At 50.9% G+C, this 16920-nt stretch overlaps 1 protein-coding gene across 1 annotated transcript in view; it reads right to left on the bottom strand.

Annotated features, from left to right (window-relative positions):
* The window catches only part of WDR18 (WD repeat domain 18), a 44886-nt gene extending 29237 nt beyond the window's left edge, over positions 1-15649 (bottom strand). The window contains exons 1-3 of the mRNA XM_056845143.1: positions 15398-15649; positions 11940-12050; positions 3016-3149 (exon numbers count right to left, since the gene is read on the bottom strand). Coding sequence (XP_056701121.1) covers positions 3016-3149; positions 11940-12050; positions 15398-15649 — 497 coding nt within the window. The remainder of the gene's footprint in view (positions 1-3015; positions 3150-11939; positions 12051-15397) is intronic.
* Between the last annotated feature and the right edge of the window lie 1271 nt (positions 15650-16920).

Raw genomic sequence — 16920 nt, 5'->3', positions numbered from 1 at the left:
GCTTCTCCGGCGCCCTCTGGGCCTGTGCGGGCGGAGGGGCGTGGCTGGCCGGTGGGTGCGAAGGAGGCGCCCTCTGCCCCACCCTGCTCGCCTCTCACAAGCCTGCCGCCGCCGTGCCCCACCGCCGCATCCCCCCCTCGGGGCAGGCAGGCAAGCTGGGTGGGAGATCCCCTCCGGGCGGTGGCGACAAGGCCCAGCCGGGTGGCGGGGGATCCTCCTCCTCCTGCTGCTCGCCCCAGGCACGTGGGAGGCGTCCATAGGCAAAGGGCGCAGCAGCAGGGCTGGTGGCTGGTGAGCCGCAGGGCAGGAAGTCAGGCGGAGGCTCTGGGGCGCCTCCCTCCCCTCCCTCCCTCCCTGGCGGCGGGCCCGGCTAGGTGGGGGCAGCTGTCAACGGGGCAGGATTTTTTTTCTTTTTTCTTTTGCCTTCTTGTCCCCCTTCCCTTCTTCCCCCTTCGCAGCTGGTGCCTGATTGGGGAAGGCTTCTGGGCCCTTATCCATTCCCCCCTTTCCCCCCTTCTCCCCTTGCATGCCTTCCTGCGAGCCGCCCAGCTGGGTGGGCCTGAGCCACACCGCCGCACTGTTGGCCTTCCTTGGGCTGCTCTGCCTCTCCTGCCCCTTCACCCTTCCTCTCCCAGTTCCTTCTCCCTCACCCAGGACCTGCCCCAGCCCTCCATGGGTGTGTAGGAGCGGGGCAGGACACTGAGCCTCCGCGGGTAGGGAAGGGTCTCCTGGCGCCCCGTGCGCTGCGGGCTGTTCTGCGTGTTCCCCCCCACTTCTAGGCTGCGGGCTGAGGGAGGAGGCGGGGGCCGTGTGTGTTAGAGAGAGAGAGAAAGAGAGAGAGAGAGAGAGAGAAAGCAGGAAGGCTTTTCTGTCTCTGGCCATTCAAGCATGGGAGGTTTTGCCACTCTGTAGATGCACATTTTCCCTATCCAAATTCTCAAAACTCATCAGTAAATCCCCATGCAGAGTTTTGAGAATCCAGATGGGGAAAATGTGCATCTGGAGAGTGGCAAATCCAAGGCAAAACCTCCCATGCATAACTGGCCTCTTTCTTTCTCTGTCTCCCTCTGTCCTTTTCTTTCCCTACTTTTCTTTCTATCCCTCGCTCCATTTCTTTCTCCCTTTCTCTTTTTTCTTTCTTTCTTTCTTTCTTTCTTTCTTTCTTTCTTTCTTTCTTTCTTTCTTTCTTTCTTTCTTTCTTTCTTTCTCTCCCTCCCTTCCTTCCCTTTCCCCCTCCCTTCCCTTCTTTCCTTCCTGCCTTCTTTCTCTCCAGCGGCTTCTCCAGCACCCTCTGGGTCTGTGCGGGCGGAGGGGCATGCAGTCCTATTCCACCTTTGAAGTGCCCACAAGTCATCCTCTAAACATCTTTCCATTTGTTTTGATACGTAGAGAAAACACTAAGGAACTAGTTGCCAATCTCCAGGTACTAGCTGGAGATCTCCTGCTATTACAAGTGATCTCCAACCAATAGAGATCAGTTGCCCTGGAAAAAATTGCCACTTTGGCAATTGGACTCTATGGCACTGAAGTCCTTCCCCAAAGCCCACCCTCCTCAGGCCAAAAACCTCCCACTCATGGCAAAGAGGAACTTGGCAATCCTAGACTCTCCCTCTGGGCCCCCTCTGGGGGTGGTAATCAGGTTAAATTGCCGCATTGGCACTCGGCGATAAATAAGTGGGTTTTCGGTTGCAGTTTGGGCACTCGGTCTCTAAAAGGTTCGCCATCACTGCTCTAGGCTGATCCTGCACTAAGCAGGGGGGTAATCTTCCTTCCTATCTGGATTCTCCGGCTAGTCCAAAGTTATGTAGCATCTTTATGCATTCAAGATTTAATTGCCCTTTTTCAATGGTTTTGCTGGGTTTGTATGCTAAGGATCCTTTTTTCAGAGCGGCTGCATCCCTGCCCTCTTCCCTCAGTGGACTCCTTGGTACGTATCCTTTTGCAACATCCTTACGTGCACCAGCTTAGGCTAAAGTGGATTATACCACATTTTAACAAATGGTCCACGTTTTCTTGAGCAACTTTGGAGCAAAAGGTTCAGTTCCTCTTAGAGGCCTCTGACCCTCAGTATACCTATTTTATTGCTCGTTGTTTGGAGGCTGCAGAGAAGAGTCGAAGGGAGGTGTTTTTAGAGATGGGCCTTATTTAAGTTTTATGGTTTTATTGTTCAAGACCTCGGTCTAAGAACAGGGAGAAAGAGACAGCATCTCTAGGAGAGTTTCCAGTGCTTGCTCTTAAGGAAACCACAAGAGAGCCCTGTCCTTGCACACAACTAGGAAATATGGAGGACGCTGAGGTCGTAGTTGCAACGGGAGAAAGGGCATTGGAGCAAAGACGAGAGCGGCTGGCGCTCCATGCCCAAAGCTGCAAAACGCACGCTGCCCTCGTTCCGTTTTCCCCGGGTGAAGGTTTCTCAGAACCGAGCTCTGCTCCCTCTCCCCGGATATAGTCTTTGGCCCAGGGGAACCATCAGCTTTCGCTCCTCCCGGGCAGCAAAATAACCAAAAGGGAGAGGGAGCGGCAGCGATTCGGCCCCCGCTCCCTGCACGGGATGGAAACTTACAGCCTTTGGAAGCTCCTGAACTGCTCCCCAGACGGAGATTTCAGATGAGAAGCCCTAGCCTTTCTAGCTGGCGCCGCAAGCCGGAGCGTTATTTAAACACACACCTCCTTTCTAAGGCATAAACCTAGACCACCCCCCCAGGCAATTTACAAATTAGGCGAGCATCAGAGGTGTTTTTCAGACAGGTATAAACCCAAGGGTTTCGCTGCGTGTGTTTGTTTGAAGGAAAAGTCTCCCAGGCCCCGCGCAGCCATCAAAAGCCTTTAAAAAGCCATTTCATTAATATCGAAGTATGCTTAAACGCTTCCGGCTTCTCTCGGTGAGCAGTAATCGCCTCTGCGGGTAGGCAGAAACAGACAGACACGCGGCAACCCACAAAAGCAGCCTTGCACATAGTTTCTCTGCCTCAGGGAAGGGGGTGAGGAGGTGGATTCCCCCCGCCCAGCCCGTACCTGCAAAGGTTCCACACAATCACCAGGCAGTCCTTGGCCCCGGAGAGGAAGTGGCTACTGTCGTCTGTGAAGGCCAGGCAAGAGAGGTCCTGGTAGTGCCGGTTCAGGATGGCGAGCAGGTTCCCGCTGGAGACCTGGCGGACAGCCCAGAAAAGAAGGAGAGAGTCGTGAGATTTCCTGTCCTTGAGACTTGTCCACCATTTCTATGGGATCATCTGGTTGGGTGTAGCACAAAGCCGTCTGCAGGGCCAGCAGCTGTAAGTGGAGCGTGCAAAACACATTAACCTCTCAAGGAAAGGTGACTGGGCCTTGGAGGCAATTTTGTTCCCTTGCCTAACTATTGCTGATGCGTTCATCGACCTCCAGGGTAAGCTGCTGGTTAAGATTCAGACATAATACAGAAGCATGGGTTTGTTTGGACTGTGGATAGTTTTGTGGAACCAGGATTCATCTTGCAGGTGGTCACTGAAACCCTGGTTTGTTTTGACAAATGCTGTTTTAAATGCTGGTTTAAACAGCATAACGTCCGGTATCAGAGGAGCATGCCTATTACATTGGGTGCTGTGGAACACAGGAAGGATGCTGCTGCTGCAGTCGTCTTGTTTGGGGGCTTCCTAGAGGCACCTGGTTGGCCACTGTGTGAACAGACTGCCAGACTTGATGGACCTTGGTCTGATCCAGCAGGGCTTTTCTTATCTTCTTATGCCTTTACTCTGGCCAAGCAAATGTAAGCCAGGGATAATTTCACAGGGTAGATGTTGGTCTGCAGTAGAGGCAGACCCAAGCAACATTGGAGCCCTGAGGGACCTTAAGGAGTTCCACAGGGCTTGTAAAATGGAATTGTTCCACCAGGCCTTTAATTGAGGACAGCCGCGATGTTGTCTATGCTGGCCTCCTTATCCTCTCCTCCATAGTACCTGGGCTAATATATGATCTTGGGGGTATCTGGCTGCTACAAGCAGCAGCGCCCTCTTTGGCAGTCATCTGTTGTTTGGAACTGATTAGCGGAGACTGTTTTAACTATCGTTTTAGAGTTTTTAATGGATGTATTGTGCCTGTTGGCTGTTTTAATGTTGTGGCCCGCCCTGAGCTTGGCTCCGGCTGGGGAAGGCAGGATATAAATTGAAAATAATAATAATAATAACTTGAACACAGAGCCCCTATGAGACACCAAGCAACAGCCGGATTCAGTGGCGTTTGCATAGATGAAGAATCCGGCAGACGGCAACCGCTCCAGCCCAGGGGCGCTCACTACACAGCCCAGGGAAGCCGCTGCAAAGCAGATAGGCCAAGATGGCTTGGGCATGATAAGAAAAAAAGCAATACTGCAAGAAAGAGAATATTTATTTAAAAGAGAATAGGTAAAATTGTTTTTTTTAATGTTCCAATCCCTAGTTGGACTAGGAAGGTATAATGAGACGATAATATAATTAGATCCCCTGATGAAGCTCACATAAAATATGTAGGGATAGGAATATATTATTTCCCGCTTTTTCCCTATTATCATCTAATAAATATTCTGCTTCTTGCACTGTTGGCGTTTTGCCACTTATTGCATGTTAAGAGCCACATCGACTTGCTTGCGGTAAAGAAAATACTAGTCTCTTGGGAGCAAAATGGGCTCTGATCTATGTATGTGGGCACGATGAAACAATTCTCTTATTCGGGAAGTTCTCTCCCTCCTGCCTTCCAACTTAGGCAGCCTCAAAACACAACAAAGGCCAGTAATGCTGAGGTAGAGAGGAGGAGGAAGAGGAGGAGGAGGAAGAGGAGGAGGAGGAGGAAGAAGGAGAAGAAGAGGAGGAGGAGAAAGAAGAAGAGGGGGAAGAAGAAGAGGAAGAAGAAGAAGAGGAGGAAGAAGAGAAGGAGGAAGAGGAGTTGGTTTTTATATGCCATTTTCTCTACCTTAACGGAGAATCAAGCTGGCTTACAATCACCTTCCTCTCCCCACAACAAGCACCCTGTGAGGTAGGTGAGTCTGAGAGAGTTTGGAGACAGCTGTGACTAGCCCAAGGTCACCCAGGTGGCTTCATGTGTAGAAGTGGAGAAACCAACCTGGTCCACCACGTCAGAGTCTGCCACTCCCATGGAGGAGTGGGGAATCAAACCCAGTTCTCCAGATTAGAGTCCGCTGCTCTTACACTATACCATGCTGGCTGAGCTGTGACTCAAAAAAGCTCTAACCCTGCCAGAAATTTTGTTAGTCTTGAAGGTGCTACTGGGCTCTTGCTCTTTTCTACTGCTACAGACAGACTAACCCGGCTACCCATCATGATCTATCTCCAGTAATATGGAGACACTCTCCCTCTGCTGTAGCCCCCTGCGTGCAGAACAAGGGTGATTGGCACACAAGTTGCCTCTCTTTGGGTTTTGTGTCTGCACTGGAAACCCCTGGCAGTTGCAGGGAATTCTGGTGCCTGTCCCAGGGCATAGAGCACCTACAGGGTGACAGGGTGATCTGTCACCGTGTGTGACAGGTATGAAGAAGAAGAGTTGGTTTTTACATGCTAACTTTCTCCACCACTTAAGGAAGACTCAAACCGGCTCACAATCACCTTCCCTTCCCCTCCCCACAACAGACACCCTGTGAGGTAGGTGGGGTTGAGAGAGTTCAGAGAGAACAGTGACTAGCCCAAGGTCACCCAGCTGGCTTCGTGTAGAGGAGTGGGGACACCAACCCGGTTCTCCAGATCAGGTTCCACCGTTGGAGAAAATAAGCATGCATCATGACTAGTATTCATTTTGACTAGTAGCCATGAATCCCCCTCTCCTCCATGAACATGTCCACTCCCCTCTTCAAGCCTTCCAAGTGGGCATCCTGTGGCAGGGAGAAAAGCCCTGCTGCATCAGACTGAGGCCCATCAAGTCCAGCAGTCTGTTCACACAGTGGCCAATCGGGTGCCTCTAGGAAGCCCACAAACAAGACGACTGCAGCAGCATTGTCCTGCCTGTGTTCCAATGCAAATTATATAATAGGCCTGCTCCTCTGATCCTGGAGAGAACAGGTATGCATCATGACTAGTATCCCTTTTGACTAGTAGCCATGGATACCCCTCTCCTCCATGAACATGTCCACTCCCCTCTTAAAGCCTTCCAAGTTGGCAGCCATCACCGCATCCTGGGGCAGGGAGTTCCACAATTTAACTATGCATTGTGGGGGCAAAGCCCTGCATCCTCTCCTGCACAATACTTATAGCCAAACCCTCGAAAGTCACGGGATGCTCAGAGGGAGGAGGAAATCTATCCAGTTCAACGTTCCCTAAGAAATGGAATTAGAACTTAACGTGAATAAATGAGAAGCAGAGCGCTCCTGCCCTCTTGTGGCACACTCAGAATCTGCAACCCAGCAGAGAAGGGGGAAAAATCCTATAATGCAGGGGTCCCCTACGTGGTTCCTGTGGGTGCCATCGCACCCAGCGACACCTTTCCTGGCGCCCAAGTGCTTTTAGAAAGTGGGAGGGGCTAGGTGGGGCGTTTGCCCGGCCGGGCTTCTGATTGATGGTACAGATTAAAAGGCATCCTGTTAAACAAATCTTCTGCTTGGAATGTCAAAACGCTTACTATAAAACCTCGCTCCACGACATTCTGTGGTTTGTAGAATCACAGAGTTGGAAGGGGCCATACAGGCCATCTGGTCCAACCCCCTGCTTAATGCAGGATCAGCCCAGAGCAGTGGTTCTCAAGGTCCAATTCGGCGGTGACCTCATTGATAACCCGGGAGATTGGGAACGGGCCCACATACTTTTGACAGAGTTTCTTGCACGGATGTAAGGACCTGAGATTCTTTGTGGAGAGATACACCTTTTCTCCAACCCTAAGATCCCATAGTCCACTCACAATCTGAGGTCCGAGGTTCCCTTCTTCTTCACAAAGAAGCAGGGTGACGAAAACGCAGCCTTGGACGACCGTATGAACCCCCGGGCCAAGTTCTTATCGAGGAACTCTCGTAGTACAGTCTTCTCTTGGGGGCTCATGGGGTAGACCCGGGCTTTGGATGGCTTAATGTCCTTAGTTAATTCGATAGCACAGTCCTAAGTGAGGTGAGGGGGTAATAAATCACAGTCCGTCCCCTCGAAAACATCTGCAAAATCACTATATTCAGGCAGCAGCATTGTAAGCTCGGCTGCAGCGGCATCCCCCCATCTCCCCCGGGCATGTCCTCCCTGCCATGCCGTTTGCACTGGGGGGATCCAAACACCACCCAGCGCTGTACCCAGTCGATGCTAGGGTTGTGCCCCGCTAGCCAGTTACTACCAAGAACCACCGGGTAAGAGATCCGAGGAGCCACTGTGAAGCGGATGTGTTCCCAGTGGTTTCCCACCCCCAACAACACCGGGAGGGAACGCAAATGGACGGGGGCCACCTGTAGGTCACTGCCATCCATCTGGTGGAGATGCAGAGGGTGGTCAAGTTCCTGAGTCTCAACCTGCAGGCGGTTTATCACCTCCTGGTCTATCAAAGTCCGGGAGCACCCAGAGTCCAACATCGCAACGACCACAACAGGATCCCCTCCCCGGGGGTTCCGTAACACAACGGGCAGCAGGAGGGTGTCTCCCTGGTCACTCACCCAGTTCGGAACCGGATTGGTGTCACTTAAGGTAGCCTTCCGTGCCGGTTCTTTCACAGAAAGCCCTCCTTGTTTTTTGCCGGTGACAAGTCCCTGGAACCGCAGCGATGGTCGTGGTCGCAAGGAGTAGGCGCCGGGTCTGTGCGCAGAGCAGCCGTCCCGCGCTGGGTGATCGTCCCCTCCGCTCTCCTCTGTTCCGGGATCTGGGTAGGGGGGTTCCCAGGACCTCGGGTAGCTGTGTTAGCAGGCGGGTCCGGCGATCCACTGGGACAGTTTGCCGCGAAGTGGCCCATCTTGCCACAGTTTAAACAGGCCCCCTCCTTAAAGAGGCGCGCTCTTTCCTCAGAGAACCCACCACGGTTCCTTCCGTCCCGCCGAGGTGCAGTCGCGGTGATCCCCTTGGAGGGGTCTCAGGAGAACTCTTTGGCCGGGTGATCCTTTGCGAACTGGAGCGTCTGTTTACGGGTCTCCACCTGGGCCGCCGGTCTGATTCATTCGGTGATCGTCTCTGGGTCCCCTAGGGTTAAACAGCCATCCAGAACTTCCCAACGCAGTCCTTCGCGGAAGTGTTGGTCACTCACCCAGTGAGTGTTGGACCTTGGTGGCTTCACTCCACTCCCTGATTTTGCAAGACAGGGACTGGAACTCCTGGGTATACTCCATGACAGAGCGGGCCCCGTTTCAGTCTACGTATAGCAATCTTGGCCCTCTACCCCCTATGGGGGTCCTCAAAATGGCGTCGTAAGGCAGACATAAGCGCACCCAAAGAGTTCAGAATTCCAGATTCGGTCTCTGTTGCCGTCACCGCCCACTCTATCGCCTCCTTTTCCAATAGGCTGATGACGTACCGGACCCAGGCTTCCTCTGAAGGGAAAGTGTCTCCTTGGTCCTTCATGAAGCCAGACAGCTGGAGTACAAAGTGGGGCACCTGGCCGCTGGATCCGTCAAAAGACACCTTCAGATCCCGGGTTGCAGCTTACCTGGGCAGGATGGGTGGTGGCGTCTCTGCGTCGACGGGTGATTTGAGGTCTCTCACTGCCATGTCCCTCTGCAGAGCTCTCAGCTGCGCCTGGAGGTCCCAGTTCTGTAGAGTCAGTGCCTGGTTCTGTTCTTGTAGCAGGGCTTCCTTCTCCTTGGTACCAAGGGCTGGGGTACCCGGAGGGTGGATGGTCGAGGGGTTGTCCCACCGGTCGGTTGTCACCCATTCTCGGCTCCGCTCCTTTCCCTCTCCATACATGGCGGTCAGCGGTCCTCGGTAAAAACGGATACGGTCAGGTTCCGTCGCCGGCCGTCGGTTGAACTCCCCAGGAGCGCCGTCAGTCCTGGTCCTGCATCATAGCTCAGCGTGCGTCGGCAGAGAGGTTCACGCCGGCCTCTCGGGGAACCCGGCGAACTCAGACGGGCGTCGTCTCTGAGTTGCTTCTCCCTCCATCGAGGGGAGTTGCTCCCGGCCAGAGGCTCTGGCGGAGGTTTTCATCCACAAAGAACAGGTTAGTGGATTGTGCGGACATCCTATTCTAAAATTAAACTACTACAAAAATAAAAAAGGATGGATTCTAGCCTACTGTCAGATCTCAGTACCTCGTTGCGTTCCTTGCATAAGAGACTTCACTCTACACGTAGTTGCGAGTTTAAAGTTTTATTAAGAAAGCCAGCGAGTTCAGCAAGTCATAGAAACTTAAGGCTAGAATACAGGCATGCGGAAATACTGGTACATATATAGGGTACATACAATGAGGTTGATTAAGTTTAGATACAAAGAAACAATACAGAAGTTAACTGCCGGTAACGACTTAAGAAAACGCATACAAGAAATTAACGCGCGTAATAGTTAGGTTATCTTCCAGAGCTCCCCGGCATCGTTCCGCGGGACCCGGTATCATACTAGCGATTACTCGGGCAGGTCTCCATTGTGGTGCAGATACCGGGCGGGAGACAGAGTGCAAACGGGGGGGGGGGGACGGAGCGAACTAAAACTCCGTTTAGTTTCTGTGAGGAACCATTTTGTTTTATCCGGGGATGACAGGAAGCCTTAGCTGACACTATTCCACTGTCGAACAACTCTTACTGTAATTCCACCACCCCCTAATATCCAGCCGGTACCTTTCTGCCCTTAATTTAAACCCATTATTGCGAGTCCTATCCTCTGCTGCCAACAGGAACAGCTCCCTGCTCTCCAAGTGACAGCCCTTCAAATACTTAAAGAGAGCAATCATGTCCCCCCTCAACCTCCTGCGTGGTGTAGTGGTTAAGAACGGTGGTTTGGAGTGGTGGACTCTGATCTGGAGAACTGGGTTTGATTCCCCACTCCTCCACATGAGCGGCGGAGGCTAATCTGGTGAACTGGGTTGGTTTCCCCACTCCTACACATGAAGCCAGCTGGGTGACCTTGGGCTAGTCACACTCTCTCAGCCCCACCTACCTCACAGGGTGTCTGTTGTGGGGAGGGGAAGGGAAGGTGATTGTAAGCCGGTTTGATTCTCCCTTAAGTGCTTGAGAAAGTCGGCATATAAAAACCAACTCTTCTTCTTCCTCTACTCCAGACTAAACATTCCCCATAGCCTTTCTTCACAGGGCTTGGTCTCCAGGCCCCTGATCATCCTCGCCGCTCGCCGCTGCACTCGCTCCATTCCGACAACACCCTTTTTGAACTGAGGCCTCCAGAACTGCACACAATACTCCAGGTGCAGCCTGACTAATGCTGCTCCCCCACCCTCGCCCTGACGATAAAACCCCAAATCCCACATTTCCCCACAGCCTTTTTTTAAAAAGCAGCACCCAGCAAATAAGGAATTCAACCTAATATGAAGGAGTTCGCAGAGGGCCCTGGGTCTGAGATCTGTGGATTGTATGCTTATCTCCCAAACATATGTTATAAAGCTGCTTTTGCCTGGAGGGCTCCTTTTATGTCTAGGTTACTATTACTGGTTGCGTTGGGGCATCCTATGACACTACTGCACACTTAAGAGGGCAGTGGTGAACTAAAGGTCTGGCTGTTATCACAGACCTTTGCAAGAGAGAGATGCATAGCCCAAATCGTGGTCTGTCAGATTTAACTGAATACTTGCGGGGTGTGGGGGGGAGAAGAGTTGGTTTTTATATGCCAACTTTCTCTACCACTTAAGGGAGAATCAAACTGGCTTACAATCACCTTCCCTTCCCCACAACAGACACCCTGCGAGGTAGGTGAGGCTGAGAGAGCTCTATCAGAACTGTGACTAGCCCAAGGTCACCCAGCTGGCTTCATGTGGAGGAGTGGGGAAACAAATCCGTTTCACCAGATTAGCCTCCGCCGCTCATGTGGAGGAGTGAGGAATCAAACCCGGTTCTCCAGATCATAGTCCACAGCTCCAAACCACTGCTCTTAACCACTACACTACACCACGCTGGCTCTCAGCCCCACCTACAAAGTCTGTTGCTTTAAATTCACAGGAGAATCTTAGCTGTTTATGAAGTCTGACTAATTCTTATCCCTGTTCTCTATACAAAACTGAGTTTGTAACATCAGTTTACTAATCCCATTATTAACTTATTTATCATACAAACAAAATAATGTAAACAAGTTAGTATAGGATAAGTAAACTTATGTTATAAACTTTGCTTTATATAGAGAACAGGTATAAGAATCAGTAAGACTTCGTAAGCAGCTAAGATTCTCCCGTGAATTTAAAGCAACAGACTTCAGAGAAAGCAGCAGTGAAACAAGGAAAATAATCGCGAAACCTTGTCAAAAGCTTATGCATTTCTGTTATAACATTTGTATAAAAGCTCAAAGCTTATATATATGTAATGGACTTTATCGTTAATGAATGTACATAAAATAGACTCATGTTTGTGTAGTGGTATTGGTTTCTATTGGTTTGTGTTCAAGGCAGAGAAAGAGCAGAAACATTGGGAGAAAGGGAAGAAGGAGTTGGTTTTTATATGCCAACTTTCTCCACCACTTAAGGAAGAATCAAACCGGCTTACAATCACCTTCCCTTCCCCTCCCCACAACACCCTGTGAGGTAGGTGGGGCAGAGAGAGCTCTAAGAGAGCTGTGACTAGCCCAAGATCACCCAGCTGACTTGATGTGTAGGAGTGGGGAACAAATCCCGTTCACCAGATTAGCCTCCGCCGCCCATGTGTAGGAGTGGGGAATCAAACCCGGTTCTGCAGATCAGAGTCCACTGATCCAAAGCACTGCTCTTAAACACTACACCATGCTGGCTCTCTTGAGACAGAAGCTGGGAGGCAGGGAGACCACAGTGCAGTCGCCCCCCTTATAGGGTTGAAACACAACTACAATCTTCAAAGTTCAGGAGTCCGAGCAGCTCGCTCTCCTCTCCCCACCCCCATCCATGGTCAAGCTCCTTACCTCCCAGAGATAGATGCTTTCAGCAATGCCCGCCAAGACGTAGAGGCCGTTGGGAGCAGCTGCCAGGCAGGACACCAGCCCTGGGCAGATGATCTTCTGCTGGAGCTGATCCTGGGGAGAAAAAGCAGGGATGCACTCAAGCTGGCAGTGAGTCCGTGTGGCATTTGTGGGTGAGGAGAGAGCCACCCCATGAGCTGTCAGACAGGAAGAGAAGGCTAAACCTTCTCCGCCAACTGGGCCGGGCAGAAAAACTCAGGGCTTTTCCTTTCCAGACAACATTAGTGGCTACTCCACCTGGCATTTTTTAACAGGATGTACTAGAATCTTGCTGGGGGTAAAGGGAAGATGACTGGGGAAGGCACTGGCAAACCACCCCGTAAAAAACAAAGTCTGCCTAGAAAATGTCAGGATGTGACGTCACCCTATGGGTCAAGAATGACCCGGTGCTTGCACAGGGGACCTTTACCTTTTTTTTACTAGAATCTCTAGATCTAGAAAAGATTCTTAAGCGTAAGGACATGTCACTGGCCACCAAGATTAAGTTAATTCATACCATCGTATTCCCTATTACTCTGTATGGGTGTGAAAGCTGGACATTGAAGAAAGCTGATAGAAGAAAGTAGATTCCTTTGAAATGTGGTGTTGGAGGGGAGTGTTACGGATACCGTGGACTGCCAAAAAAAACAAATCAGTGGGTTATAGATCAAATCAAGCCTGAACTGACTCTAGAAGCTAAAATGACTAAACTGAGGCTATCGTATTTTGGTCACATTACGACACGAATCACTAGAAAAGACAGTCATGCTAGAAAAAGTTGAGACCAGCAGGAAAAGTGGAAGACCCAACAAAAGATGGATTGACTCCATAAAGGATGCCACAGCCCTCAATTTGCAAGATAGGACATTTTGGAAGACATTGATTCATAGGGTCGCCATGAGTCGGAAACAACTTGACAACACTTAACACACACACACTACAATCTCTGGATTCCAGTTGTTCTTCTTCACTCTCCAAGGTGTCAAGAGTAGGACCTGGGAAACCCAGGTTCAAATCCCCACTGGCACTATGGACGCTTGCTGGGTGACCTCGGGCCAGTCACACACTCTCTGCTCTGACCCTGACTAGTATTTGAATTGGAGACCTCCAAGGAATATCAGGGTTGTGATGTGGAAGGAGGTAATGGCAAACCACCTGTGAATGTCTCCTGCCTTGAAAAGAGGAGTTGGTTTTTATATCCTGCTTTTCTCTACCTTCAGGAGTCTCACAGTGGCTTACAATCACAATCCCTTCCTCTCCCTCCAACAGGCAGTTTTTGAGGTTGGTGGGGCTGGGAGAATTCAGAGAGAACTGTGACTATGGCTGTTACCGCACTTGTATTCCCAGCAATGTATTAAGAGTTTGAAAATGTTATAAAAAATACTGTTCACACTTTCTATGTATTCCCACTGATGTATTAAGAGTCTGAAAACATTATAAAAAATACTGTTCACACTTTGTTTGGCCCCTTTAGCTGTGAAGACGTCTTCCAACCATTTATAAGCCGTGGTATCCAAAAACCCTTTTAAAGCGATGTTTTTTATAACATTTTCAAACTCTTAATACATCGCTGGGAATACAAAGTGAGGTAACCCCCTATGACACCCAAGGTCACCCAGAAGACTTCATGTGTAGGAATGGGGTTGCCATAAGTCAGCTGTGACTTGGTGGCAAAAAAAAAGTTATAAAAAAGTTATACACTAACAGTCAGCAAAGCTCCACGCCATCTTCTGGGCATGGAGTAAGGGTCACTGGGGGTGGGAGGTAGTTGTGAATTTCCTGCATTGTGCAGGGGGTTGGATTAGATGACCCTGGTGGTCCCTTCCAACTCTATGATTCTATGAAAGCCAGCCACTCTCCCCATCCATAGTTTCTACCTCAGCTCCACCATTTCACTAGAAAGGAGTTGAAGAGTGCTTAGAAAGTGGCATTTGTGCCCAAAGACCAGCCCTGCGAGGGGATGGCTTTTGAGGGGCTGATACAGGCTGTGAGCTATTATGGCAAAAAACTGCCAGAATCTTGAACCAAAAGGTGTGCGTGCACACGCACCAAACGCCTGGGGGTGGGGAAACACACACACTGAGAATCATAAAGATAGGGTTGCCAGCTCCAGGTTAGAGATTTTTGGGGGTGGAGCCTGAGGAGGGCCGGGTTTGGGGAGTGGAGGGACTTCAATACCATAGAGTCCAATGGCCAAACCGGCAATTTTCTCCAGGTGAACTAATTTCTATCACCTGGAGATCAACTGTGATAGCGGGATTTCTCCAGCCATCACCTGGGGGTTGGCAACCCTCGTTGTAACAGCAATTTCCAGCTAGTACCTGGAGGTTGGCAACCCTACATAAAGAATGCATAGTGATAACATTTCTATATGACATGCCTTAAGAAGGGCAGCATCTTTTTTGAGGAGGGTAGGGTTGCCAGGTCCCTCTTTGCTGATGCTGGGAGGTTTTTTGGGGGGAGCCTGAGGAGGGCGGGGTTTGGGGAGAGACTTCAACGCCATAGAGTCCAATGGCCAAAGTGGCCATTTTCTCCAGGGGAATTGATCTCTGTCACTTGTAATAGCAGGAGATCTCCGGCTACTACCTGGAGGTTTATCTAACAAATTGAAACTTATGCTGAACAAAACACTGGTTAAAGAAAACAACAGCACCCGGCTCAATATCGAACATTCATTTACTGATTTGGTAATTGCATCCAAAAAATATCATGGAAAATAATACAGTGGAAGAAAATACAAAATGGTACAATATAGTACAAATCATAAACTGTCTTCACGAATTCAGACAACCAAGGTAAGTAGAAAGTTGTAAATATTCTCTCCTTGTTCTTTTTCAGGAGACTACGCCAGGTTGCTTCACCAACAAGGCACAGTTCCACGAAGAATTCCAAGTGTAAACGCAATAGTCTAATTTCAACAAAAACAAAACGACACTTCCGGATCAGTGCACGTTTCGCAATAAACTTGCTTCATCAGTTGTTCTTCTGTATTATTTCATGCGAATTGCATAGAACATTTGTAATAAGGGGTCTATTTTGCTGATTTGCATTTACACTGGGAATTCTTCGTGGAACTGTGCCTTGTGGGTGAAGCAACCTGGCGTTAGTCTCCTGAAAAAGAAAAAGGAGAGAATATTTACAATTTTCTACTTACCTTGGTTGTCTGAATTCGTGAAGACAGTTTATGATTTGTACTATATTGTACCATTTTGTATTTTCTTCCACTGCATTATTTTCCATGATATTTTTTGGATGCAATTACCCAATCAGTAAATGAATGTTCGATATTGAGCCGGGTGCTGTTGTTATCTTTAACTACCTGGAGGTTGGCAACCCTAGAGGAGGGGGCTAGGATTTTTGACTCCCAGGCATCCCCCAAAATACTTGGAAGGGGGGGTGGGAACAGCCTGTCTCCGGCTCACCTTCCTCTGGAGCTCCCAGGCGCCCAGCCAGGCCTTGCCCAGCTGCGCCCCCAGCAGATGCTCCCCGCCCAGCAGCGCCAGCCCTCGGGCCGCGAAGCTCCCGCCGCGATAGCTGGCCAGCGTCGCCCCGGAGCCCACCTCCCACACCCAGCAGCAGGCGCCGCCGCCGCCGGACGAGGAGGCCGCGCCTGCCGCCGTCGCCTCGGCAACCGCCACCACCGCCACCTCCACGGGGCCTCCGGCCGCCGCCATCTTCCGCCGCCGCCACACGCCCCCCCCTCCGCGCACGCGCGGTCTGGTCAAGCCCACTGGGGAAAGAGCGCGCGGGGACGACAGAGTTGAGCTGAGAGGTTCCAGAGCGGACTTCCGTGAAGGGAAGCACTACTTCCGCCGCCTTTCTCGCACCTCCGTTCGCTTCTTCAGTATGTGGGAGGGGGGGGAGAAGGAAAGCGGGGAGGGACAAATATGTGTGTTTTGCGCTCCAGCCATTTTCGTACCACCATTCACTTCTTCAATGCCGGGAGGGGGGAAGGAATGCGGGGAGGGACAAATGTGTGTGTTTTGCGCTCCAGCCATTCTCGCACCTCCCTTCACTTCAATGTGCGGGGGGGGGGAAGGAAAGCGGGGAGGGACAAACGTGTTTGTTTTGCGCTCCAGCCATTCTCGCACCTCCATTCACTTCAGTGCGGGGGGGGGGGGGAAGGAAAGCGGGGAGGGACAAATGTGTTTGTTTTGCGCTCCGGGCAGTCCATCCATCTCTATGTTGGAAGCTCTTCCTCCCTTCCTCCATAGGGTTGCCATCTCCAGGTTGGGAAATGCCTGGAGATTTTTGGGGGTGGAGCCCGAGGAGGGCGGGGTTTGGGGAGGGGAGGAGCTTCATTGGGGTATGATGCCATAGGGCCCACCTTCCAAAGCGGCCCTTTTCTCCAGGGGAACTGATATCTGTCGGCTGGAGATCAGTAGTAATGCCAGGAGATCTCCAGCCACCACCTGGAGGTTGGCAATCCTGCTCCTCCAGGAGACTGGTATAAGGAGAGAGAGGCACAGACAGGAATTTTGGGTTTTTACAGAAGGGGAAAGGGAGGAGCGAGTAGCCATTGCTCCACCGTGGAAGGGTTGCCAACCTCCAGCTGGCACCTGGAGATCTGCCACCATTACCAGTGATCTCCAGACGACTGAGATCAGTTCCCTTGGAGAAAATGGCTACTTTGGAGGGTGGACTTTATGGCATTATACTTGGCAGAGGTCCCTGGCCTCCCCGAACTCTGCCCTCCCCAGGCTTTACCCCCAAAATCTCCAGGTATTTCCCAACCCAGAACTGGCAATCATAGCCTGACTTTCAGATCTGGCATGTCCAGGGAAATTAAAATGTTTTCCCTCTGATTTCTGGCTACTACAGCAGACCTGAAAGACCCTCCCTCTTTGTGCCCCCTCCCAAATACTTCAAAAGGGAATGAAAACCGCAAAAAGCTGAATGAGAATTCATCAAGAAAACTGAACCCCGCATGTCATACTGGGTTAAA

The sequence above is a fragment of the Euleptes europaea genome, chromosome 2, assembly GCF_029931775.1.
Source record: "Euleptes europaea isolate rEulEur1 chromosome 2, rEulEur1.hap1, whole genome shotgun sequence".
In the NCBI taxonomy this organism is placed as follows: domain Eukaryota; kingdom Metazoa; phylum Chordata; class Lepidosauria; order Squamata; family Sphaerodactylidae; genus Euleptes; species Euleptes europaea.
The sequence above is the reverse complement of the archived record's forward strand: the minus strand, read 5'-3'. Positions and strand labels throughout refer to the sequence as shown.